The sequence below is a fragment of the Copadichromis virginalis genome, linkage group LG12 (genome assembly GCF_057382275.1).
Source record: "Copadichromis virginalis isolate Kocher_CV1m ecotype Utaka linkage group LG12, C_Virginalis_male_GT1.1, whole genome shotgun sequence".
NCBI classification, from domain to species: Eukaryota; Metazoa; Chordata; class Actinopteri; order Cichliformes; family Cichlidae; genus Copadichromis; species Copadichromis virginalis.
This window is the reverse complement of record NC_140629.1, coordinates 36537103-36562465: the sequence shown is the minus strand read 5'-3', so window position 1 is coordinate 36562465 and position 25363 is coordinate 36537103. Positions and strand designations below refer to the sequence as shown.

The 25363-nt window shown below is 40.3% G+C and overlaps 3 protein-coding genes across 3 annotated transcripts in view; 2 read left to right on the top strand and 1 right to left on the bottom strand.

The window, feature by feature from the left end:
- The window catches only part of eeig1a (estrogen-induced osteoclastogenesis regulator 1a), a 37842-nt gene extending 33145 nt beyond the window's left edge, over positions 1–4697 (bottom strand). Inside the window, exon 1 of the mRNA XM_085476376.1 lies at positions 4673–4697. The gene's annotated coding sequence lies outside the window, so the exon portion shown is untranslated. The remainder of the gene's footprint in view (positions 1–4672) is intronic.
- Positions 4698–6263: 1566 nt separating this feature from the next.
- On the top strand, positions 6264–12493 carry slc25a25a (solute carrier family 25 member 25a). Its single transcript, XM_085476370.1, has 10 exons — positions 6264–6510; positions 8053–8179; positions 8321–8408; positions 8537–8648; positions 9768–9926; positions 10478–10630; positions 10726–10833; positions 10933–11100; positions 11203–11353; positions 11484–12493. The coding sequence occupies exons 1-10, from the start codon at positions 6349–6351 to the stop codon at positions 11669–11671; spliced, it is 1416 nt and encodes a 471-aa protein (XP_085332496.1). The 5' UTR covers positions 6264–6348; the 3' UTR covers positions 11672–12493.
- Positions 12494–15016: 2523 nt separating this feature from the next.
- On the top strand, positions 15017–22973 carry zdhhc12a (zDHHC palmitoyltransferase 12a). The gene is made up of 5 exons (XM_085476369.1): positions 15017–15393; positions 16402–16535; positions 17048–17137; positions 18779–18945; positions 20772–22973. Exons 1-5 carry the CDS (start codon positions 15297–15299, stop codon positions 21085–21087), a joined length of 804 nt encoding a protein of 267 aa, XP_085332495.1. The 5' UTR covers positions 15017–15296; the 3' UTR covers positions 21088–22973.
- The last annotated feature ends 2390 nt before the right edge of the window (positions 22974–25363 follow it).

Below are 25363 nucleotides of genomic sequence, written 5' to 3'. Positions count from 1 at the left end.
TTTAATGTATGCCACGAAGAAACGTGTGCATCTATGAGAAGAGTCAGTAAACAGTCAGCCAACAGAGGGCAGCACAGATCTGGAAGAAATTCAGCCTGTATTTAAAGTTCTCTATTAAATCCGTGTATGTGTGCAGCTGATTTACCTCGTGGTAGACTTTAGGGAGCTTACTGAAATAAAGTAAAATACCTGGACCTCACAGTAACTGTTTGTCAACAGTCAAAAATCTACATTTATGTTCCCAAGCAGTAAATGGTTCATGTTATCATGGCTACCTCCAGATTTTAAGATGAAACATCGAGACAGTCTTAGAAGATGGTGTCCTGAGGTCAGGCTGGGGTCACACTAACAAACTGTTGGTGTTGTTTGCAGAGTGACAGATACCACGGTGCATTATTGAAGGGTTTAAGGTACTAGAGCTGATGTGATTTCCATGTTCTTTTTGTGTTTTTAATGTCCTGTCACATCTGACATTTTATGTATCAGTAAATGGTCATTTAAAAAAAATATCTGGTCCTTAGCAAGTGTTAAAATTGGATAAATGCAACCTCAGATGAACACATGACATATCACACCAGGCCAAAAGCAGAAGCTCTGAAAACCTGTCCATTCTGACTGCTTCAACAGGAATTAAGAGGGTAAATAGAAGTGAGGTGCTTATAGTCCTAAAGCAGGGGTGGGCAACTCCAGGCCCCGAGGGCCGGTGTCCTGCAGGTTTTAGATAAACACAGCTGATTCAAATGGCTAAATTACCTCCTCGACATGTCTTGAAGTTCTCCAGAGGCCTGGCAATGAACTAATCATTTGATTCAGGTGTGCTGACCCAGGGTGAGATCTAAAACCTACAGGACACCGGCATTCGAGGCCTGGAGTTGCCCACACCTGTCCTAAAGCATTTGATTAAATGCTCATCAGGAAGCGTGACCAACTCTATAAAAGCATAACAGGACAGGCTGCAGGTCTGAAGCATTCAGATGTGTGTTAACTCAATGCTGAGGAGGATGTCCTAGAAAACTTCCTAAAGTCTTCAGCTGATCCAAAATGCTGCCGCAAGAGTACTGAGAGGATCTAGAAAGAGAGCACATCACCCCAACAGAGCACTTTGCTTTCAGACTGCAGGCTTACTCGTGGTTGCTTGGGTTTCTTCCTGTTAAAAGGGAGTTTTTCCTTCCCACTGTCACAAAAGTGCTTGCTCATATGGGGTTTTCTCTATTTTCTCTGTATTATTGCCAGGTCTTTATTTTACAATATAAAGGGAACTGAATTGAATGACATCAGCAGTGATCTGAAAGAAGGGTTCTGAGGCTAAGTTTATCTTTCTACAGTGGAAAACATTTAAGACAGCTGTTAATCTTCCCAGGAGTGGACATCCCAGCAAACTGACCCTGAAGTCAAATTGTGTAATGCTCCGAAAAACTGAAAAAAAAAAACCAACCCAAAAAACCCCACAACGCTACGTCTTAGACTCTACAGGCCTCAGTTAGCATGTTAAATGTTAAGGTTCCTGACAGTACAGTTAAAGAAAAAAGACTGAAGAATGATGGCTTTTTAAAAACTTTTTCTAAGGTTTGTTTCGAAGGGTTTCCAGGAGAAAGCCTCTTCTCTCTAAAGGGCTGATAGCATTTGAATAAACTACAAGATCTTTTTGGAACAATGTCCTTTGGACAGATGAAACCACAGTGAAGATGTGTGGCTATAATCCACAGCATAATGTTTGTCAAAAATAAATAAACAGCAAATTGGCCAAATGTGCAGCCATCTGTCTGCTCATGCAACAGGACAGTGATCACAAACACACCAACAAATCTGCAACAGAATGATTGAAGTCCAGACCTGACTGAAATTCTGTGGCAGGAAAAGAAGAGTGGATCAAAAATCTTCCAAAGTGACACATAAAACTAATAAAGTGTTAAGAAAACAATTCCTTCACATTTTACTATGAACAGTGGTGCTGCAAGCTTTGAATCATGGGGTGTACTTTATTTTTCACACGCCGTTTCTGCATTTTTGCTTAAGTTTTGTTAAATAGAATAATGACGCGGTGTAATATGTTACGAGGTTTGTTCATCCGAGGTTGAATTTACACAATTTTAAGACCTGCTATGTACCAGGTGATTTGTAAAGGACAAGATGTTTCCTCTGTGTTTGAAATTAGGTCGTAAATCTTGTGACTTAATGGGAATGTGAATCGCAGATGATAACGATCAGTAACAATGCAACATAAAAAGCCTTTTCCAAGGAAGGCAACAACAGATTATCATGTTGTCCCCCTGTGACGTTTCCCAGTTACTCATGATTAAACGCCCCCTCACTTGTCACCTGTTGCTGTCAGATACGGACTGTTTGTGCAGCCGTGCGGGTTAAAGTGCTCCTGCTGAGTCCTGTTTGTCTTTACCTGCTGCTGTGTGACGCAGGGCATCCAACGACAGTGGCCACGTTAACGTGTTTATGCTTCTAGTGAACTTTTACTGACGTGTTCATGAACCTCAGAGTTACATGCGTGCATTAAAGCCTCATATTGTTATTGTTGCTCTTACCACCAGTGCTGTTGTTACTGCTGTTTATTATTTTGTCATACAGGCATAGCCATTATTGTTGATACCCTCACAGTTATCCTGTGGGGTCTGAGAAATAACCCCAACCCTATGGTATCAGAAAATGTGACTTCTGGCTTTCAAATATTGTTCTTCCAAATCTTGGCAATGACAGGACAAAAATTATATATATTTAAGCATCTGTTGTCTCCAAATATGGAGTTAAGGGTTGTTTCTCCTCATTCATTTTGCAATCGGGACTATGGGTAATTGTCCCTACAACTTTTCCAGTTAATTTTTAAGCTTTTATTTTATTTATAATTAAGGCTGTAGCAACATGAACAAGACGACTGCCATACAGCATCCTCTGTGTAGAGACATTTGCTTTCATTTTAAAACATATGTATATATGTTGCTGCTTCAACTTAAGTGGATTAAGCCAGATGAGTTTAATATCACATGTCAAAATAAAACTAACTTCTAATTCTAATTAAGTTAAAAGTGGTTGTTGCGGTTTCAGTCCAGCAAATTGTATAATGAATAAACTCCTTATATGTCACTAGGAAACTAAGAGTACTTGTACACAAGGTTTTTAATTGACTTCCTGTGTCTCATGCAGCACACAGACACTGGTTTTATTAATATTTGATCAAAAACTGAACAAGAACATTGACTAATGGGAATCGTAATACTTTGTTTACACGGTTCACTGCCACACAAAGACCATGACCATGTCACGCATCCACAAGAATCAAAGTCTAAACACAGCTAATGTATCAGAGATCACACCATCGTTAAATTAAAGGTTCAAAGTTGAACATTAACAGTCCCATGAGTCTGTACTTTTGCTAGAGCACCATTGGAATTTTCAATTCCCTCACTACTGCCCTAAAAAAAAGACGTTGAACTGAAACAATGTAATTCAAATAAATATAAAGTATCTTTTTATTGTCTTTATCAAGCTGAAAAAAGCATGTGGGGGCGCTGGAGCTTAGTGTTGCTTGAAAAGTCAGGAGAGTCTTCTTAAGCGATGTTGTGATACATGCCCTGGTACCTTTGGTGTGTCACAGATTCAAACCAAAAAAAGTGGAGAGAAAAAAAGCTTATTTACTCTGCAAAGATCTTCTGAGGTGGCCTGGACAAAATGTGTGATATCTCTTGGTAGGGAGTATCCCAGGCTTCTCTTGTATCACACTGACACAGAGGAGAAAGTACAGAAATGCCAAGCAGGGTAAAGTTAAAGGCTGCGGGAACATCTCTGGGCAGCTTGACGTTCCTGTGACTACCCGCTGCTAATATTAGATGTTTAAGGCTCGTGCAGCTGCAGCCATCCTTTCTGGACGTAGGTGCAATTTCCTCATAAGCATTCATAACCTAAACTGGTTGTGCATAATTGTTTCATTTGTTAATTTGTGCGTGATTTTTCCGTGTAAGACAGAGTTCTGGAAGAGTAGAAGCAAAGACTGGGACTGTTTAACGTCTTATCCTTAATTTAGTCGTGTTGCCATCAATACAAACTTTGATTTCTGTCTCATAATGTAAATACTGTGTAGAAGTACTTTAGCCTTCTAAAGGAAAATTTAGGCCATTCGTATTGTGATGTTTTTCTGAGTTTCATATAAAATTATTTATATGAACAACTATTGTTGTACAAAATGCTTTTAACTTAAAATTAACCTTGCTTCTTTTCTTTGGTACACTCATTAGGTTAAGAGACTCAACCTCTGAGTGCTGCACACATTTAAAGTAAACAACTATACGTAACTTGGCAGTCTTCATATGCTCTATAAAATACACTGTCTCAGATAGAAGGATGCTGATTTTTAAGCTGGGAGTTTAATTTCAGTATGTTGTATAGCAACAGCAGGACACTATACAGCATTGTAGAAAAAGTCCCAATAATCAGACAATGCCCTGTTAGCAAGCACTTGAAGACAGTGGGAACCCCAACGGAACCAGACTTTTGCGGACAAATACCCCCACGCCCCCACCCCCAGTTAGTGCGGACAAACAAATACAACTGGCCAAAGACACAAGAAAATACTATGTACACTATTTATAGCAACATATTTGCCTGCAGAGTCATTCCAAATCCCAGCCAGAAGTATTATAAGAGAAAGACTTTAGTAAACACTCACGTAGGCAGAGGTCAAACTTAACCCGGCTTAAAATACAGTGGAAAGCTGTCTCCATCAAAACTGAGACCTTTCCACTGCCTGAGCCCTGCTCATCCTCAAGGGCTCAGCAGGTCACTCTTGGCTTTACTTCAGCTCCTTTTTTGGCTTTTGGCGCTCGTCCTTGTTGTGATTCATTTTGTCCAGCCTTCATGGGCCAGCAGCTTGCCTGCCTCAGAGGACAACCCCCCCCCAAAAGAAAACCCAACCACAAGCCAAACAAAGTGATGCAATACTTTTTGCAGGGAACATCATGTGAGGGGATGAGTTGCAGACACAGGGTTTCAATAGTGGAGAGATACTCAGACTCTCCAGTAAAGTAAAAGTACCAATAAAGTTTAGTTAATATGCAGCAATCTCCAAAAAGCTTTCTACCTTTGGAGTTGCTGGAGATACAGCCAATTTACTTTGTGTATGGAGTTTAATCCATTTGTTTGCAGCCTATAGAAGTCAGGCCTCCTGCAAAGGGTATATAAGATAAGTCTGGGGGGTCATGAGACCATTGTTTGTGAATGAAAGAAGCAAAACAAAGCTGTGGCCTCCTCAGTGGAGCTGTAAACAGGTAATCAGCATCTGTGATAAGGAGCAAAAACAAGTGTTTTTGTCCTGTCATGGTTTTTTCGTGGGGGCTGGAAACCCCTGACAAACATTTTAATTGAGCTACATAAAATCTCAGTGCTAAAAACATAGCTAAAACTGTAATATATATGCAATGCAGTACAGTAAAAAAGTTTCCCCATTGTTGTAGTTATGTTTATGTATTGTAGCACAGAATGGAAATACTCAGGTCACATAGTTAATGGACCACTTACACAAGAAATATGTCAAATACAATAGAAGAAAATGTGGCAAAAACTACCATACTGTGCATGTGATTGAAACAAAATGTAAATTTGAATACTCTTGACAATACATATCTAATCTATTCAGCGTACAATAAAATGTAATAAATATTCTCCTTAAAATTATTAAACTACCTACCTTGAATTCTTCTTTATCATTCATTCTTCATATTTTTTTAAAATAATTTTTAAAATATTCTGTACAAATAAAGAGATACTTTTCTTCTTATTATAATAATTTAATATTCTACTTGTGGATTTTCTGTTGTTATTATTATATTTTCAATCAATAAAGATTTATTTATGTTTTTGTTAATTATTATATTGAATTAAAATCTATTAAGTGGTCATATAATAATTAGTTGCTTCAAATTTTATTTTATTTTATGTAAACGTTCTGCGGAGCTTCTTGCACATAGGCCGTAATGTAAACCCCGTGGCCGCCAGTTTCCAATGGAAGGAAAAACAGGATTGGTTAATATTTCAAATTGCAGACTAAACCGGCCACAGGATTGGTCAATTTCCTTCGCTCACTCGCACACAAAAAAAAAGAAAGGAAAAGGCGGGACCGAGTCCAGCCCATCAATGGGCGGCCTCAGTTATTCGTCCGTAGTAAAAATGACGTTTTGTCTTCATTGACGAGGGACGGACCAATTACGTAGCTATTCTGGAAGAGGCGTGGACTTCTGACATTCTTTAGTAGCCGGTCCTTCCTTACCGGCATTCAGTATTGTCCCGGACAGGGCAGACGCAACTTTGTGATATTTATTTATTTATTGAAGTTTTAATTTACCAAAGATGCTCGGCCTGTGCCTTTACGTCCCCGTGTCTAACTCGGACCCGATTGAAGTGGAATATTTCGAGTCTAACGGACTTCCATCTGAGTTGAAGTCTCTTTTTAACAAACTCAGCGTGTTCCTGCCGTCCCAAGAGTTTTCAGCCTACCAACGATGGCGAAAGGTAGGAAATAAGTTAACTAACACAGTCAGAATAACCTAGTTCGTAACATTGATTAGTCTGAGCGCCACAAATCCGTTCACTCCGGCGACCGGAAAGATTAGCGCGCAGTAGTAAAAGCCTTACGACTAGGCCGCAAAAAAGACCGGTTTCGAGAAAATTCACGAGAAGATTCCGGGCATTTTTGCTGCAACTTTAACGTAACATCTGTATTTAACCTAAATGACATTGAAAAGTAATCAATATTTGTTGATTTAAGCCTGTTACTGCAAACTTTAAAACTTAACCGAGCCGGTTCGGGCTGAAAAAGACTGCCATTCAGCTTACATGGGGAAAATCCACCCTAAAAAGGAATTCCGGCCATGCGCTTACACTGAAAGAGGGCAGCTAGAAGCCGGTATCATTCGCTATATGTAACTGAGAAAAAGTAAATCGTGTGCATAAGTACAAAAGTTGTTTAATTAGCTGTTCCCGTTTCTAGGTCATGCGTTTCTCCCTGATGTCCTTGAGGTCTTTTACTACTCATATAGCTATGACTCGTGGTGCATCTGTAATCCTAGGAATGCTGACCCACCACTGACTTTTCATGTTTTAATTTCACGATTTCATAACAATGTGATTGTTTTAAATGCATCTGTCAACACAAATTAAATTATTGGGAAGAAAAGGTTTAGAAACCACTCTAAAAAAAATCTGTCATTATTTCAAGTTTTAAAAGGTGCCCAGTGCCTTATCCAGTACATTTTATCTATGGGCCTTTTTGGGGGGTTAAGAGGCTGGGGCTCATTAGGATTTGCTCATAATTGTGTTTTTAAACGTGTTTTAATCAAGGTTATGCAAAGACTTAAAGTCTGCAGCAGTTTGTCTTTGGCATCTCAGGCTTCATGAACTGGCACAAAATGGCCCTTTTAGCTGTGCTTTAAGTCACACTGATGCACTCCTGCAGAGAGTAGGGTGCAAGCTGCAAATATCTGCAGTTTGGGTATCGGGTTCAGTCATATGCCTACAGGCGGTCTGGGCAGCAGGTCAGGCGGTATCAGTCAATGATAGCAGTATATCCCGGTCTTATTTTAGCCCTGCAAGTTTCAACCTAGACATGGATTAAAGCAGTTGGCTGGGTCAGCCTGCAGTTGAGGGTGAAGATGGACAAGGGTGTTATTACCTAATACCCTAATAGGCCCAGGAGAAATAGATGTCATTCAAGAAAGCCAAGAGGCTTGTGGCCTGGCAAATGGTCATAGCTGCCCTTTGGGTAATAAAAATCAAGCTGAGGGGACACCTTTAATGCGCCAGTGGGTCTCCAGGGCTGGTTTATGGTCACTTGTCTAATCATTTGGGAGGCATCAGTTACAAGGTACATTTCAAACTTGCTGTACTTGTTTCATAAGACATTGTTAAACTCTCAGGGGAGATGACTACTGCATACCATTGCTAAATGTCACCTTCTACTCCTCCATGAAGCTGACTCACTGGATTGGAATCAGTAAATCAGATTATTCAAATTCTGCCATCTTGTCTGACTCTGGTTTTATTTCTTCTTCACAGAAAACATTAAAAAGGGAAGAAAACAACTCGGACGGACAGCTGGACTTTGAGGAGTTTGTTCACTATCTACAAGACTACGAGAAAGACCTGAAGCTTGTGGTGAAGAGTCTCGACAGGAAGAATGCAGGTATGTGGCGGGAGATAGAGTCATGCTCTTTGTTTCACACGAAACTCCTCGAGTGGTTTCGAATTTCACTTTGTGTCATTTCTGCAGCTTTAAGTGTGAAGGACGCATTTTCTCACAACGTGTCTTTGCTTCCTTTTAAAGGCCGCGTTGACCCTAAAGAGTTCATGCAGTCGCTCCGTGACCTTGGTGTGCATATTTCTCTGCAACATGCGGAGAAAGTCCTTAAGAGGTAAAAAAAAAATATATATGTATATATCTTTTTAATCTTTGGGATTTTAGATTTTGATTTATTTATTTATTTATTTTTTTTTTAAGGAAACAATGTCTCATCATTTTATACATTTATTTATTTTAAAGCATGGATAAGAACGGCATGATAACAATCGGCAGTAAAGACTGGAGCAAGTATGCCATGGTGGAGAAGACGGAGAACATTCCTGAGATCATCCTTTACTGGAAACACTCCACGGTTAGTACTTCACACTGAAACCAAAAGTTTTGCCCAAAAAAGGGAACAAATCTGCTGCTTTGACCTTCAGAGCCTAAAACTAGAGACAAATCATTAATGTGCCAAAATTAACTTTATGAAAGAGAAGTAGAAAATTCTGCTCTTGCATAACCTTTCACATGTCCTACTTTTAGCTATTCTTGGTTGATAACTTTATCATCATATGCGATAACAATAACATAGCAAAGGCAAAAGTTCTTACACCCTCCTGTTGAGTGGGTCAATTAAAGAGCAAATTCCCAGAAAGGCCATGAGCACAAACCATGCGTCAGCAATTAAGCTCTTAGGCCATGAAAGGAATTGGGCTCTTTCCTGCAGGATTATGTTGGAAGGATTTGTCTCGGTGCTGTTATGTAAAGGAGAGCAGCAGCAGCGGTCAGAGCAGGTGCAGACTGGAGATGTAATATAGCACAGCTCCCGGAGGAACACATTCTGATCTCAGGGGCAGAACAAGTTATTTTAGAGCTAATGAGACTAGCAGACTCGCCTGGCGGCACAAGCCGGCCTCAAGCTGAGCAGAGATGTAAAGTGCTGGATCATTTCAGACTGCAGAAAGTCAGGTCAGATGTCAACCTGCACAGTTTTATCTCCATAAGAGTCCCAGAGAGAGAATAAGAAGGCAAAATGCTTGAGGTTTGTTTTGTTTTTTCTTTTAAAGGGGGGAAAGCTAGAGGTTTTAAACAGATCCCTGACCTATATTCTCAACATGTCTTCCTTTGAAAACAATCCCCGTGTTCTGACATTTGCTGTGCTGGTGGGGGGATGCTTACACATTTAACCTGCAGTCACACATGAGCTCACCATCATGTGGCCCACATGAGAGAAATGTTCAGATGTTAACACAAAGGATTTTTACCACATGTTGGTTAAGAATAGAAGCTTGACACAAAATGGGTCCTGTTCCAAAATGTTCAAGAGTGGTCCATGTGAAACTAACCTCCACTCTGTCCTTTGTAATCTCTTCATGTATGTTTCCATAATGAGAGTAATTTCTGTTAGTTGCCGAGACAAAATGACTAAAACCTCTACTAGGGGTTTTTTGCTCTCTATATCTGACCATTCCTGTCATCTTCTGATCAGATATTCGATGTTGGAGAGAATCTCATGGTCCCCGATGACTTCACCATTGAGGAGAAGCAGACTGGGATGTGGTGGAGACATCTGGTCGCAGGTGGAGGAGCAGGAGCAGTTTCGAGGACCTGCACTGCCCCCCTGGATCGACTCAAAGTCACGATGCAGGTAAGATCGACTTGGACCTCTTAATACACTTGAAGCAGCTGTTGATCAAGTGCAGGCACATGATGGGCCTGTGAAGAGGAAGTTGTGGAAATTTCTCCGCTTGTGGGTCTTATGACTAAAGCTGTCGGGCATTTAAAGTGTCCGCTGATGCATGACATGTTAAACGTTACTGAGATTTTAGCTCTGAGTATTTGTGGCCATTATGGTTTGAAATTGCTCAAGCGCCCGTCACCTAACGCTCACAAGCAAGTTAACGTTTAACAGTGTGTAACGGCAAGGGGCCAGAGTCCAGGCAATGACCAATGACTGCTCTCAAACCGCTGTCACACCCTTGGCTTCATAGTACTCGCTGTCATCCAAGCTCAAACTACCCATACTAAATGTGTCATCATCCCCATGGTGTGCGTCAGGAGACTTTGTCCTATTGATTAGATATTCACCCAGTTGGCTTAGATTTGGTTAAAAACATGATGACCCACATGGCACCATGCCCAAGTCATCCCATAATTAGTGTAGTAGTTTAATCAAATACAATATTCTTCCTCCCCCAGGTTTACGGATCCCGAACCAACAACATGTGCATCATGAGCGGACTCATGCAGATGATCAAAGAAGGTGGTACGAGGTCCTTGTGGCGAGGAAATGGTGTGAATATCCTCAAAATTGCCCCCGAGTCGGCCCTCAAGTTCATGGCTTACGAGCAGGTATGATGGATTTATCAAGGGACGGGTTTAATGGACGAGGCACAGTGTTCTTGATGTCATTTGCTAATCTGTTCTTTCTCAACTTGCTTCTCCAGATTAAGCGTTTAATCGGCAGTGATAAGAAAGCTCTGAGCATCCTGGAGCGGTTTGTTGCAGGATCTTTGGCAGGAGTGATTGCCCAGAGCACAATCTACCCCATGGAGGTGATTATCTCTTTAATTAGATCTATCCTGTAGCGTTGTGATGCCTCTGTCGCGACTGTACAGTCAAAGCTGACGTTATCTGTACTGAATCTGTTCCAGGTGCTTAAAACCCGTCTCGCTCTGAGGAAGACCGGCCAGTATGCTGGCATCACTGACTGCGCCAAGCAGATCTTCAGAAGAGAAGGCCTCGGCGCGTTTTACAAAGGATACGTCCCCAACATGCTGGGCATCGTGCCCTATGCGGGCATTGACCTCGCAGTGTACGAGGTGAGCAGTCACAAGCATACATTGTTTGGAAATCCCCAGAACTCCTACAAAATAAAATTCAAACTGAGACTGTAGATTGACCTTTTTGTTTTCTCTCCATAGACGCTAAAAAACACCTACCTCCAGCAGTACGGCACCAACAGCACAGACCCCGGTGTGTTCGTCCTGCTGGCCTGCGGCACAGTGTCCAGTACCTGCGGTCAGCTCGCCAGTTACCCCCTGGCTCTGGTCCGAACCCGCATGCAAGCACAAGGTGAGGCCTCAATACTGACCTGTTACTCCATCAGTAGCAGACGGTTTTATACATTTAGTAACTTAAAAATAACTGGATAGTAACTGTATTTGAACACAAGTCTAAGCTTGTCCATTTTTAACCCTTTCAGCTGCAGTAGATGGCGGCCAACAGCAGGTGACCATGTCCAGCCTCTTCAGGCAGATCCTGCAGAACGAGGGGCCCACTGGGCTTTACAGAGGCCTGGCCCCCAACTTCCTTAAAGTCATCCCTGCCGTCAGCATCAGCTATGTTGTGTACGAGCACCTGAAGACACAGCTGGGAGTGACCTCAAGATAAGGCTCCCTAGTCCCCCACCCCTCACCCTCCCAAGGCTCATGCTAGGAATCCCCCCGGGGGCTTTCAGGCCCCTCCAGAGGTTCGCGGAGCCATTTCATTCTGTGAATGTCAGCTGATGAAAGACTAGAAAGGACACGACGAGGTGGAGGTTATGGACTCTGTGAGCTCAGGATGTCGTGACTGCTGCTATTACCTTTAAAGAGAAGCTGAACGGTGACTGTATGAGAAGCAAGGACCAAATATTTTTGCTCTTCTCTTGAGTGAATCTTGGTGGATAAAGCATTAAAATGCACGGAGTGAAATGATTGTCCCAGACGGGAAGATTTTTGCACACAGTTTGAATTTCTCTCCACCCCTGAATGAATGACTGAGTGACTGACTGACCGGAGTATTTATTACCACCCGTCCTGTATTTATTGTTTTATTTAGAAAGGGAAGTAAATCTTGAGCCAAAATGTGCAACTACATAAATCAGCCTTAATGTTGATAACTACGTGTAGTTGTCTGAAATGGTGAAAACGGGGCGGGAAAAGAAACTTTGCTGATGCAATGAGATCGTTGATGTGTTTAGTCGCCCTAATTCTTGTTTAATTGAATGTTACTTAATGTTCACCTCAGGTTAAAGGGCTGCTTTTTTTTTTTTTCTGCTTTTTTTTTTTCTTTCTTCATTTTAAAGAAGAGCATGTGTATTTAGAAAGTGAAAAGACAGACGGCATAATGCACTTTAATTAAAGCTAGTAAGCCTCTAAATGATGTTGTCAATGCCGACTTAGTGTTTTAATGGACCATTTTCGATGCAAATAAATGGAAATTATAAATCTGTCTCATTTCTCTTTTTTTCTTTTCCCCTGAAATTCACACACTGAAGCTCAAAAAGGCTGAGGGGTACACTTCAGCTCCAAACGGCAAACTCCTCCAGACTGAGAAGTTTGGTAGTCTTACATATTTGTGGTGTTTGGAGGGTTTTCCTAATGCAGATCGTGCATGTGATGAAAACAAGTGGAACCTCAGCAAACAGGCTTCTTATTTTTAAACTGCACATGCCTGGGTGGTGCATCTGTAATATCCAAAAGTGGATCTTTTCATTGCTTCCAAAACAAGAATTGAGTGATTACGTGGTATATAAATGCACACAATGGCTACGATCAGCAACATTTACAGAGTGAAGTGACCCTGAAGTGTCTGGCAGATGTGATAACTGCATGGTTCCAGACAACTAGTCCAAAATATTACCTCCTACCTCCCTTTTCCCAATCACTTTTCCTTGAACTCATTTGTCAGTTTTTCTTGGGAAGGTTTGTGAAAGTATCTGGAATCACAAGCTTTCCTTTCACAAACAGTTCAGTTATATAGGAAACATTGAAGCTCTTTTTCTTTTTAGAGATTTTAACTAGCTCTGATTGTGGCTACAGATTCTTCAGGGTCACTTCACACCTGGGAACCTTCCTGGAGGATTTGATGTTATGAGATTATTTCAGAAAAACTTCATGTTTTGAAGAAGAGCTTTGTAATTCCTTTCTTTTATTCCTTTTATTTTCAGTGTCCAGGGTGCGAGGGGTCCTTGCTGATGATACTGGCTTTCTGTTGAAGTCTGCCAGTATAAATGTCTCTGAGGGGGATTAGTGAAGTGTCAGTTGCCCACTCTGCCGCCCTCACTGCCCACTACAGTTTTCTCTTGTCCTCCACAGTACAGCAGTAGGTCAGAAGGCTCTCGATGGTGGAGCGGTATAAGTTAATTAGCAGTTTTTGTGGTAACTGGGCCTGTCGCAATTTCCTCAGAAAGTATAATGTAATTATGTGCAGTGTTGTGCAAAAGTCTTGAGCCACTTCTAATTTCTTTATATTTTAAGTGGTGTGTTTCTATCCAGGCATGCTTTTACTGCACTGACAGTGTTTTAGGGATCATTGTCATGGTGAAAATCTGATGCTTTTCCCACCCAGTTTCACATCTCAAACTTCACAGTTTCAAATGAAGCTCAGAACCATGACAGAGGCTGTAGACACTTACATACTGACTCAAACCAAACATTTTAGATTTGGATTCATCACTTCATAAAACCTGTTCCCAATGATTTTCTTCTGCTTTTCTTGTGCACGAATGATTCATAGGTCAATATTCATGATTTCCCTGAATACGGTCAGTTACGAGTACTGGACTGTAAATGAGAGAAAAAGCAGGGCATTCAAAAAGCTTGGAAAACTATTGCTCAAGGGTACCTAAAAAAATAGAAGAAAGTCTGGCTCCTTGGAAGTAAAACAAGAAGAAATGAAAAGACTTTCACACTGAACAGAGTAATACACACACCTGCATGGACTACACTCATTTGAATGTTTATACCAGTATTTGTTATCTTGTAAGTGTTCTGGTCTGTATCAGGTTTTGTCCTGTTCTCTGTCCTATCATATGTTTCAAAAACAAAAAGAAAGAAAAAAAGAAAAGAAGGATTGGCACCCTGTGCACACTGGAACAAAATTAAAAGACTGTATTTTATTTTCTTATCTTGCATGTGACAAATTATTATTGTTTGCAAACAAAAACACTTGGAAGCTGCAAATCTTAAGTTAAAATCTTGAAAAGAGACATTGTGTCATAGTGAATACTTTCGGTTTTGATTACTTAACACAGGACATTTTTCTTTAACCTTGTGGCATTTTTATTTTTAAGTAAAGCACCTACTTATATCCACCACTGGGAAAAAAAACCCCACCAAACCAACCCCCCCCCCCGATAATTATATTATTAATATTAATATAAATTTGTTGACTTGATAATTTAATGGCGCTCTCAGCAAGATGATTTGTGGCTTACACAACATTTTGATTATATGTCAGATTGTTTTATAACAACATCTTCAATAAGTGCTATATAATAAAAAAAAATACCTCAAATTTATAAAAATGATGTTGATTTAACCTCCCACTAAGTCTTACATATTTGTAAGTAAGTGTGTGGCACATTAACCCTCTAACAGTAACGTTTCTTGACACTTCCTGTGCAGTTTCCGATAATCAGCTGCTTCCCAGAAGCTTCAGACAGTTTCTAGAAGCTTCTCGGTGGCAGCCAAAGATAAAGAGCAGGCTAAACTCTCTGCGCTCACTTAATTACAGAAATGGATTAGCCATTACCCGCAAAACTACCTGTGAGTTAATGAAACAGATGCTCGTGTCAACCTTTTTTACACACACAAAAAGGGAGAAAAAAGTGACGTCACTGTTTTCTAAGAATTTTTATTGATGGGGAAAAAACGATTTTTAAACTCGAAATTAATCTTTTTAAAATAAACGGTGCTTTAATGTAACATTAGCCGACGTATTTTACTATTGCGAAAACCTTTTGCGCATGGTCAGTTCGAACGGTTTGACCTATACAGGCCGCCGTAGGGAAACAAGGAAGTAGACTGAATGAACAACATAAAAACAGAAGTCGGTTGTTTTATTTTTTGATTGAATGCGTATTTACGCCTGTAATCGACTCCAGATTATTTTCTACATTTCTACATTTGCTTTGTAGTATATTTAAAAGTTTCTCGGTCTTTATTTAATATATATGTGTTTATTTCGGTAATGCTAACCTTCTTAGCTGGCTCGTTAGCAGCGGTGACAGGTGACAGGTGCTTTTATTAATATGGTGCAGAACGTGTTTCGGAGCGGGTTTCTGGTCCGGGTCGCTCACACACTGCTCACCTGGATCATAACCGTCATTCTGTTCCTGCACAACACTAGTAAGTCACTCAGACTGCAACCAGCTAGCTTTTAGCCGTTAGCAACAGGATGGAGCTGAATGGTAGTTGGGCTCCAATTACAAGGATTTTTATTTTACTTGAGCATTTTCGAGTATCTTTATTATTTATATTACCTACATTTATTAAGGGAAATTATGTAGTTGTTACCACCTGACATGTATCTGTCAGTTGCTGTTACAAGTTACTCCACAAATTATAATATTTTTATTTAAAAACACAAGAAATGAGCCTAAATAAAAATAGATACATAAACCTCCAATAAATATATATTTTTTGGGGTTAAAAATGGTCATATCATAATTAAATATTTTTAAATTAAATATTTCAATGCAACGCCTTTCCAGACTGAATAATTTGTCATATATATTCAAATAATAAAATTTTAAATAAAAATAAAAAAATAAAATCCAATATCTGATGTACAGTGGCCTTAATATACTCATATGAACCCATATAATAATATGGGTTTTTTTTAAGTTGTATACAAGTAGAGTTATAATGAAGAAAAAAGTAATTTCCCATTTGTTTTAACAACTTGTGACTTTACAGTCTCAACGAATATGAAGATTTTTTTGTTTGTTTTGTTTTTTTGTCTCTTGTACATTTTCAATATCAAGATTAAAATAAAGTATATTATCCCTGAGGGGTAGTGTGCTTTGTAGTCAGCAGCATAGATAACACATACACCCTGAAACCCCAACAAATCACATAATTAAAAATTAATAGTGGTAGGAACAAGTGAGAATTTAAATCTGTTTGTTCTGCAACAAGTCAAAGAATACCTCCGCTCTGAAGGCAACAGCTGATACTATGAAAACAGTGGATGTATGCTATGACCCAAAGTCCTTTCCGCTGTTAGGGTTGCCCTCTCTCTACACAGGAGGGCAAGATTATTTAGCTGCCACATTTCTACATAAATCTTGGAGAATATCTTACTTTTTGTTAGCTCTTACGTGTGTGTGTGTGCGTGTGTGTGTGTGTGTGTAGGCTTGCGGAGATGTGAGGAGCAGGGAGAGCTGCTGCTGCCGGCTCTCTTCTTCTTGCTGGTCGTTCTGTCAGTGCTGTTGTACTTTGCCGTTTCCCTGATGGACCCCGGCTTTGTGCTCAATGACACTGTCAAGGTGAGTTTAATTAAAAAGACTTGGATTACAAATTCAAAGTAGATCCTAATTTGAGGGCTGGCTGTGGCTCAGCAGGCAGGCAGGCAGAAGGTTCAATCCCTGGCTGCTCCAGTCTGCATGCCAAAGTATCCTTGGACAAGATACTGGACCCTGAGTTTCTCCTGATGCGTTTATCAGAGTCAGTGAGAACATTAGATAGAATGGATGAATGAGACATGTTGTGTAAAGCTATTTGAATGCTCAAATAGAGTTGAAAAGCACTATATAAGAAGCAGTTAATTGACCTTCTTTAAGGATTAAAACACTTTGTGAAAGGTTGGTTTCATAATGTTTTGTAATAGTGGTGACCACTAACTGCCTTTTCTCTGCTGCGGAGAGGTCAGCAGTGATGTGATGTTTTCTTATCAGCAAATGGACTAAAACCTGTACTAACCTGTGATTAATGCTGAAAGGTTGCAGTGTTTCTGTGTGCGTGTGAACACTTGTGACTGACGTCTGTTTGTGTTACACAGGGCGCTCAGAGTCCGAATGAAGAAATGGAGGCGATGATCCCTCAGTCATCGACCCCTCGTTTGAGGCGCTGTGGATACTGCCTGCTGCAGGTAACCAGCTGCTGCCAGCTGCCAAATTCCAGTGCTCACCAAGTTTGACGTGACCGCATTTCCAACTCATCAAATTCTGTGTGTTGGGTTTAAATGGTGTCTTTCTGCATCATATGTCAGGAGAAGCAGCTGATATTAAAATGGTGCCAAAGACACAAACATCCTCCTCCTGAAAGAAACTTGGCTTTCAAAATATTGTGAATTTGAGGCTACATCCACACGTACACGAGGATTTCTTAAAAACTGGAATTTTCCTCTTTTGTTTATAAGACCCCGTCAACAGCAACACTGTTTTGCATCACAAGTCACAAGAAAAAACTCAAAAACAAAACGAGGCCATGAACTGTCAAAAGTGCCACAGCAACAGGTGGTAACATAACTCTAACCATACAGGAATGTTGACCAATCAGAAGCCTAGGTGTATCACTAACAAACAATAAGACAACACACAGTCTCATCTCACAAAAAAGGTGACACTGCAAAACAAAGTCTTAATTTTTCCTGAGACAAAAAGCTAATGAAAAGCTCAGTTTTCAGCAGCCTAATACCACCACTTACATGACCTGTGTGTGTGGACAGGACCTCAGGCTGACTGTTGGTTGGACTGCGTGAAAGTATTTGATGGGACGATGGAAGCTACATGGTAGCTGAGCTTACTGGAAAGCAAAAAGTAAATAAAAAGAAGTATCTGTTGGAATAGAGGCCATTTCTGTGGCTTTGGCTGTGCTTTTAACACGCCTTTGTGCACCAGAAATCTGCCCAAGTATGAAACACGCCGAGGTCTTAAAATGTGAAATCGAATGGGTAATGTCACCGCAGCTTTGTCCAGCTTTTATTTGTTGGCACGCCTGTTAATCAAAGCGTCCACACCTCTGAGTTTAAGTTATATAAAAAAAACAAATAAAAAACATTATCTAAAAAGGTTAAAACTGTTTTTTTCACCAGGCTATAAACATGTTCTGCTTTGAAGTTCAGACTTTGCACCTGCCAGTCAAGAAGAGCCACAGACTCACCTTTGTCATTGTTTAAAGATTTATGATGTCCAGTCATTTTCTTTGGTTAACAACCAAACTGTGTTTTTTAAATTTGCTACATTAAGTCTCATTTTATTTTTTCTTCTATAATTAAATAAGCCCTGCAAACTGGCTCACAGACACTGTCAGAGTTTGCAAAGACTCAGTTGTAGGCCAGCATTAACCAAATTCCCCCTGTGCATTGGTTCATTCAAGTATGGAAGCTTGTTTCCATCATGAAAGAGAAAAAGAAAGTTTTGCCAGACAAAGCTCAGTCAAAACCTTTTGTACTGTATTTTTTCAGTGGCAGAAAAATGTTCTCTGTGTTGATCTCAGCCACACCCATGTATCTTACCCCTATTTCCTTATCAGGGACTTTTACAGCCCAACAAATGTTCTTACGGCCCTGAGGCGTTGTCTGCGAGTCTGTTTGCAGCACTGATTTAATTGCAGAAAGAGCTGCAGATTGATTTTCTTTTAATCAACTAATCAGTGCAGCTGTAGAAGGATTTAACTTTCTCTTTTGGTTGCATTACCCAAAAGAAACCATCTAAAAAATCTGGAGAGCGATCAACCTTTCCTAGTAACAGCACCTTTATTTTATTTTCTCTCCATGTGTGTCAAGCAGCAGCCAATGAGAGCGAAGCACTGCCACATGTGTAAACGCTGCGTCCATCGCTTCGACCACCACTGCCCGTGGATTGAGAACTGCGTGGGAGAGAGGAACCACCGCTGGTTCATCATCTACCTGCTGGTGCAGCTGCTCACCCTGCTGTCGGGCCTTCACGTCGCTCTGTACGTCTGCTAAATGCCTCCGCCCGTCTCCAGCCTCTAAGATAAATGTCCTTATCTGCTGGGAATATTTGTGGCCTCAATTTGCCTTCCAGCAGTGACTCAGTGAAAACTTATCTTGTACTGAGTGTACTCTGCTCTGCCGCTTTATCTTTAGAAGGAATTGGGTAACTTGTGACTTTTGGAGAATTGTGACTTTTGGAGAACATCACTGAACTGAGTGGTTAAATTGTGTAAGGATGATCTGTGACAGGTTGCTTAAGCACACTTATAAAGTTCAAGTCGTCTTCATTTTAAGGTTTCCAGTTAAAGGCACCGCTGTGGAGCAGAGGTTTATGTGCACACACAGAGGCAGAAGTAAGCTCTGTGGTAATTAAACTTTACTGGGTAATAATCAGAGATTATCAGCTGAGTAAAGCATAAAAGAAAACACTTGGGGTAATGTGGGCAAACCTTTCAACAATATTTCATGACATTTATTGAAACCAGTGTTGCCCTGGACACAGAAGAATGAATTTAAAAAAAACATGTCAGTTTACACTTTGCAAGCTTCTGAGTACAGGCAGCCAAACAGCTGGCAGCCAAACAGCTGGCAGCCAAACAGCTGGCAGCGTGGTTGTTAAACACCCATTTTTATACATCTAAATAAAATCTGAAATGTGCCTTTAGTCAGGAGAATTGGTGACAACAAAGATGATGTAGCATGTTCTGTTTCAGATTTTGTTAATTCATTCACTCTCAAAAATACATAACCGATATTTCGTGTTGCCCTGTGAAAAATGTAATATTTTAAATTACTCTATCAAGGTAATGTAATGTACTACATCCCGCTTAGTTTTATAGCAGATGTTTAAACATTGAGACATGCATGTATTCCCTCTGGCCTACAGCGATGTCCCCATCAACCAAAAAAGAAACCATTAGTGTTTTTGTCCTGTCAGGCAGCAGGCTTCTCATCAAAGATAAATCATAGACTGTATATAAGCGCTGGACATAACCACTGTGACGTGACCAACGCTGTCATTTTTAAAGAGTCATTGTTTTTTTTTTGTGTTACCACTGCGTTGCTGTTTTGCTGTGTGCCGGTCTCTGTGGCAACACTAAAAATTGAAGTTCGTCCAATATAGTAATGAGTAAATGGGATTTTTATTGAACTCACCAGTTAATCCAGGTGTGCTGTAGCAGCTAGTTCTCCATTGGGCCTCTGAACTGAACAGTTTGAGCGTTTTTATGCTTTTGATGCCTTTTTCGAGCATTTTTAATGGATTTGACTAAAAGTTTGTGCTTCAGTTTTGGTGGTTGCGCTTCTAGTATTTTGTTATTAACAGATGCATATGTGGCTGTGCTCTGCAACCGTCAAGAAGCTGATAACTTCTTCAACCTTGATTTCAGTTTCAAAATATGGCATCCAGAAGCAGTGGGTGACCTCACTATGGTTGCAGACTATCCATAGAAGGCAAGCAGTTTGTTTAAACTGAAGCAAGCCTCAAGTGGACTTTAGAGGAACTGCAGTTTTTTGCATTTCATCATTGTCTTCTGCTTTGTTTGTATATAAGATTAAAAAAAGAAGCATGCATTCTATACCTACTAGTCAGTATTCAGGGTGAGAACAGGCTTATGATGTTCAGTTGTTTGCTTATCAGCAAATTCTGTGAACAACCAAACTGATGATGATTTTAATCTTGCTAAATTATGTTTAGTTTTCTTATAAACAACTTTTTATGGGACAAACCAGTGAATTAATCCAGATTTTTTTTCTTATGATGAACTTCTGTTATAGCCAAACAGATCTAAGTTTATTCCTGTTGTGTAATTTCCTTGTGTTTCAGGTCAGGCATTTCTCCTGCTCTTACGTGGGAGCAGTGGTTCAGGGTGAATGGCTTTCTGCTGGCAGCGTTGTGCATAGTCGGGATTTTCTCCGTGGTTGTGGTGGTGCTGCTAGGCTCCCACTTGTACCTGATTTCTATCAATTGCACCACCTGGGAGTTCATGTCCCGCCACAGGATCTCATACCTGAAGACCTGCAAGGACGAGGAGAATCCGTTCGACCGTGGCGTCCTCTGCAACCTGTGGGATTTCTTCTGCATCTGCAGGACGGTGATGTGGGAGAAGGTTTACCACAGAAACGCGTTGAATCCAGTCTGACCCCACAGAGGCTGGAGTCAACTAATCTCTGACTGGTTTTGTATTTTCACAAAGATGAAGACAGGAGAATGAGAAAGTGTTTGTCTTTAATTGTTTTATCCAGATACAAAAATCAAAAGGAAACTTTTTGGACTGAAACAGCAGACCGTCTCAGGAGGATTGTAATCACTCTGGTGCTCCCAGCAGTTCCTGTTCTTGGCTGGAAACTCGGACTTGTTTTCATGTAACAAATTAATCCAAACCTCAGAGGTATCTGTGCGCAGTGTTGCCTTAACACAATCCCTTTACCCGTATTTACAGTTAACATTGAAACACACGTTCAGTGTTGGTGTTTCACCGTGTGATGCGCAACAGCTGATGTCACGGGTTTGCATGTGGGGGTGTTTTTGACGTGTGTCACTGGCTCCGTTTGATTATTCCAGCTACACTTTGAGAAGGTCAGCGGACGTAAATAAATAAAAGAACCTGATAGTCCGCACATCTCTTAATATGGAAAGGATAACTGGAGTTGGACCTTGTTTCAGTCTCAGCACCTTGTTAGTGCTGCCTGTGATTTTATGAACCAAAAGATGCACTTAGTGTTAACGGCACATTAAAGGGCTCATTTTTATTCTTGGATTCTAGACTAGCCTTCCATGATTCAAGGCTCAAAATAATCTTTGGTACAGCCTCTCAGTTCGTTCTCTGTCTAAAACAAGCTGCTTTAACTCCTCCCTCTTTAAACCAACTGTCTTCTGTTTGGCTGTTATCTGCAAACAGAAGGTTTGAACACCCAGTGGGCGGGGCTTCTAAGCTAAAAGAGCATAGGCTGTGTATAGAAGTTGGATTTAGTTGATGTGATGTGACCACTGGTTTGCAAAGGCTCGTCTTAAACACTTTCCCCCATAAACAGGACATCTGAACACTTAATGAAGAGTTATTCTTCGTCTAGCTATCGTCTTTGCTTGTTGAAACCAGACACCAGTCACAAAGCAAACCACGCTGCATCATCATCATATATTAGGGATATACAAAGAACAGAAGAACAGTTTGAATCTGAGCATTAAGAGCAGTCTGAAATCTCAGCTTTTGGCTCTCAGTTATGTTTGACTCTTCAGTCAGAAAGAGGAAGAGAAGGAAAAGCAGATCCATGTTAAGTGTTTTCTGAATGTCAAACTGAGCTCTCTTGCCTTGAAGTTAGGTGGTGTTTAAAATATCAGTGTACAAGTGGCACATAAGTTGTTTGGGGGTTTTTTAAAAAGTTGAATAAAAGACAAAAATAAGCACTAAATGTGATTGAAACACTCAGGTTTGGTCACTGCTCTCTGTAAAGCACGGTTGTCAAATATAAGGCCCGGGGGCCAGAATTGGCTCAGCAAAGACTCCAATCTGGTCCATGTGTGAAATTTGTAACGCTGACAGAAGGGAGAAGTTTGACATCCCTGCTGTGAAGGTTTCTGTTGTTAAGTGATGAGAGTGGTGACCCCACATTATTTACACTAAATGCCTTTAAACCTGCTGATGTTTGGTACCTGCCTGTAAACTGATGTCAGTAAGTTCATTTTTTACCAAGTTTTAACTGTAATGTTCTGTTTGTATTTATTGACAACAAAGAGTACATTAAAACACAGATGATATGCATATCGTTATAGAGTACATCTGTACACACTGACATTCCCAGTCAGGATTCACGTACATACATAGAGTACATAAATACATACAGTACTGACACAGAAGTAACATGTAATATTCAGCAGCATAAACTTAAAGTGCTACAACAGTTAAACCACCTGACTGCCCTGCTATGGTTTCTTAAATTAGCTGACAGCAAGTGCAGCGTTCAGTGTCCTGCTCAGAGGTGGCCTTCAGAGCTGTTAAAGAGCAACATAACACCCTGAATACATCCCTTTATATGATCAAAATGGTGTGTGCTATGGTTAAATAACTGCAAAACAATATTTGAGAGAGGGAAAGCAGGCCCTCCAGTGCCAAGTTGATGCAGTGATGCAGATTTGTCTTTATTGGGGGCTTTAACTCCAGTTAAAAAAACAAAACAAAACTTGAACAGCACTGAGATGTGAAAGGTGGAAAGCTGCCTTTTTTAGAAGTCTTTATGTCCCAGCATGTGAATTCATCCAGCCATCTTTCTTTTTCTACCCATGTCAGGGTTGCAGGGCTCGGACTTGGCGTCCACAGATACAGGATCAACAGGGAAATGCACAACTACTGACCCTGAATTTAAAACCCAGCCTATAAGGTGACAGTTCTAACTACTGCACCACAGGTGTGAATGTAAGGTAAAATAGGAACTCTTGAGTTGTTAAAAAGATGCCTAGAATCAGTGAAATAAACCCTTTTTCCTCCCAATCCTGGATAATTTTTATTCTGGTGCTGTCACCAGTAGAGTTCCACTTTGGCACATTACGGCTCACCTGGTTGAGCAGGTGAGCAAGCCGCATTTAGGTCCTGACTCAAGTCTTGAACATGACACAAAGCCCCTTCAGTGTGTCATAATAAGTATCTTTGTAATTATCTGTTTTTTTTTACAATACAAATGTGATAAAGAAGCTCTGAAGGTTTGAAGTTGTAACTTTGACTTTCCTTATTGAAAAAAAAAAACAAATCAGGAGAAAATCCCATTCACCCTTTGGGTAAACTTCTAATTTTGTCAACGAGTTGCTCAAATTAATGGCTTGTATGCAGTTTTGAAAGCTTGCTAGAGTAATCTGCTGCTCACTTCTGAACCTAATTCGACTGGATTTTGGCCTCAGTAACTGTGACTGTGAATTCAAGTCTTTGTAATAGCCAAAAAAGACATTTCATCTTTCACTTTATTGGATGTCAGTCTTTTTAAGCCTGTAACACACTGACCAGATTTAGCCCAGAAAACAATATTCATGGATGTCTCGTGCTTAGGCCGTCAATATCTCTCTGAAACCGGATCAGTGACCTGTACAGTAAACATGACTGAATATGAAATGCTGCTGATCAAACGATGGATTTAGTGTTAAGTTACACTTTAAAGCCCCAGGCCTCATCTGAACCCCAGCTCGTCACCAGCTGCAGGCAAATTCCAGGATTTCTAGGAGCACATGAACAAAATCAGGGCTTTTTCCTCCTCTTTTTATTTTTTATTGCCTTGATATCAGTAGAGCTCACTAAATATGAGTCACTAAATTCAAAATACAGATACTTTATCACTAGTATGGCTATAATAGATTATCTATGGCTTCTTTTATACTGCTAATGATTACAGGATTTTCTAGTGCACGAGTTCACCACAGTGCCATGCGCTTCCTACTGCTGTAACAAAGGAATGACTTCACACATGTTGGACTGAAATTAACACTTTTTTTAAAAAAGGTTTTAAACCAGAAGTCAGAGTAGCTTGTTTCATCTGTTTGGTCAAGGCAGTGGGCAAAGCCTGTCACAGTGATGCATAGAGACGGCAGCACATACTGAACCTCTGCAGGAGAAGAAAATGATAAGCAAAGGCCACAAAGCGAGCTCTATCTGTCGCCAGCGCACAGGAGGCCTGAAGAGGCTATGAAGATGACTTTATGCTCCCAGGTTTATCCATGTTATCATCTGAGTGGACATAATCAAACTGCAAGCACATTTATGATAAATATGCATCAGGAAGAACCAGGAGGTAATCCCATCTGACCCCTTCAGAATCAGATGATTGTTTAATTATGACGTCCACATTTACAGGCCCACTTCAAACTTTATAAGTACCAGAGATGAGAAATTTAACCAAATTAATTCTATACTACAAAATCTGAACTTCACTATCATGTAAATGATCATAGTTTCAATAGTAAACCTGCTCTGGTTGAATGTGTCCGTGGCATACAGGAGAGGAACAGAAACAAGTGTTGGGACAGGTAGCTGCTCAGAACAAGTAATAGCATATGAAGTCAGCTTTTTACCTACATTTACTACTAAATTTGTTACTTTTGATTATCTCCTAGCTTTGGTTTCTTTAGTGTTAAAATCAGGACTTGACAGATGGCTTTGGGATGGCTCATGATTTTCCTTTGGAATAATCTAGTGTTCTTTTTACTCATTTTAATAAAGTTTCAATGGGATCTATTTGCTGCTCAAACACATTTTCTAAAACTTTGGTTAATTTTCAGGCTGTCGATTTAATCTGAGCCTTCTTCAGTGTTTTTGTGTAAGTTACCGCAAAGCGGTCTTCCTCTTTGTAGCTTTCCTGTGTGATATCATCATGCTTGTTGTGATATCATGTCATCATACATGAGACATTTCGTCTTTCATGCATGTGGTAATTGCT

What these genes read in the sequence shown, in the direction of transcription:
- slc25a25a (XM_085476370.1), top strand. Translation starts at nt 6,349, where the DNA reads ATGCTCGGCCTGTGCCTTTACGTCCCCGTGTCTAACTCGGACCCGATT. An exon ending in GCGGAGAAAGTCCTTAAGAG is followed by an intron (nt 8,409 to 8,536) that starts GTAAAAAAAAAA and finishes TTTATTTTAAAG; the next exon opens with CATGGATAAGAACGGCATGA. An exon ending in TTTACTGGAAACACTCCACG is followed by an intron (nt 8,649 to 9,767) that starts GTTAGTACTTCA and finishes TCTTCTGATCAG; the next exon opens with ATATTCGATGTTGGAGAGAA.
- zdhhc12a (XM_085476369.1), top strand. Translation starts at nt 15,297, where the DNA reads ATGGTGCAGAACGTGTTTCGGAGCGGGTTTCTGGTCCGGGTCGCTCAC. An exon ending in GTGGATACTGCCTGCTGCAG is followed by an intron (nt 17,138 to 18,778) that starts GTAACCAGCTGC and finishes TGTGTCAAGCAG; the next exon opens with CAGCCAATGAGAGCGAAGCA. An exon ending in TCGGGCCTTCACGTCGCTCT is followed by an intron (nt 18,946 to 20,771) that starts GTACGTCTGCTA and finishes CTTGTGTTTCAG; the next exon opens with GTCAGGCATTTCTCCTGCTC.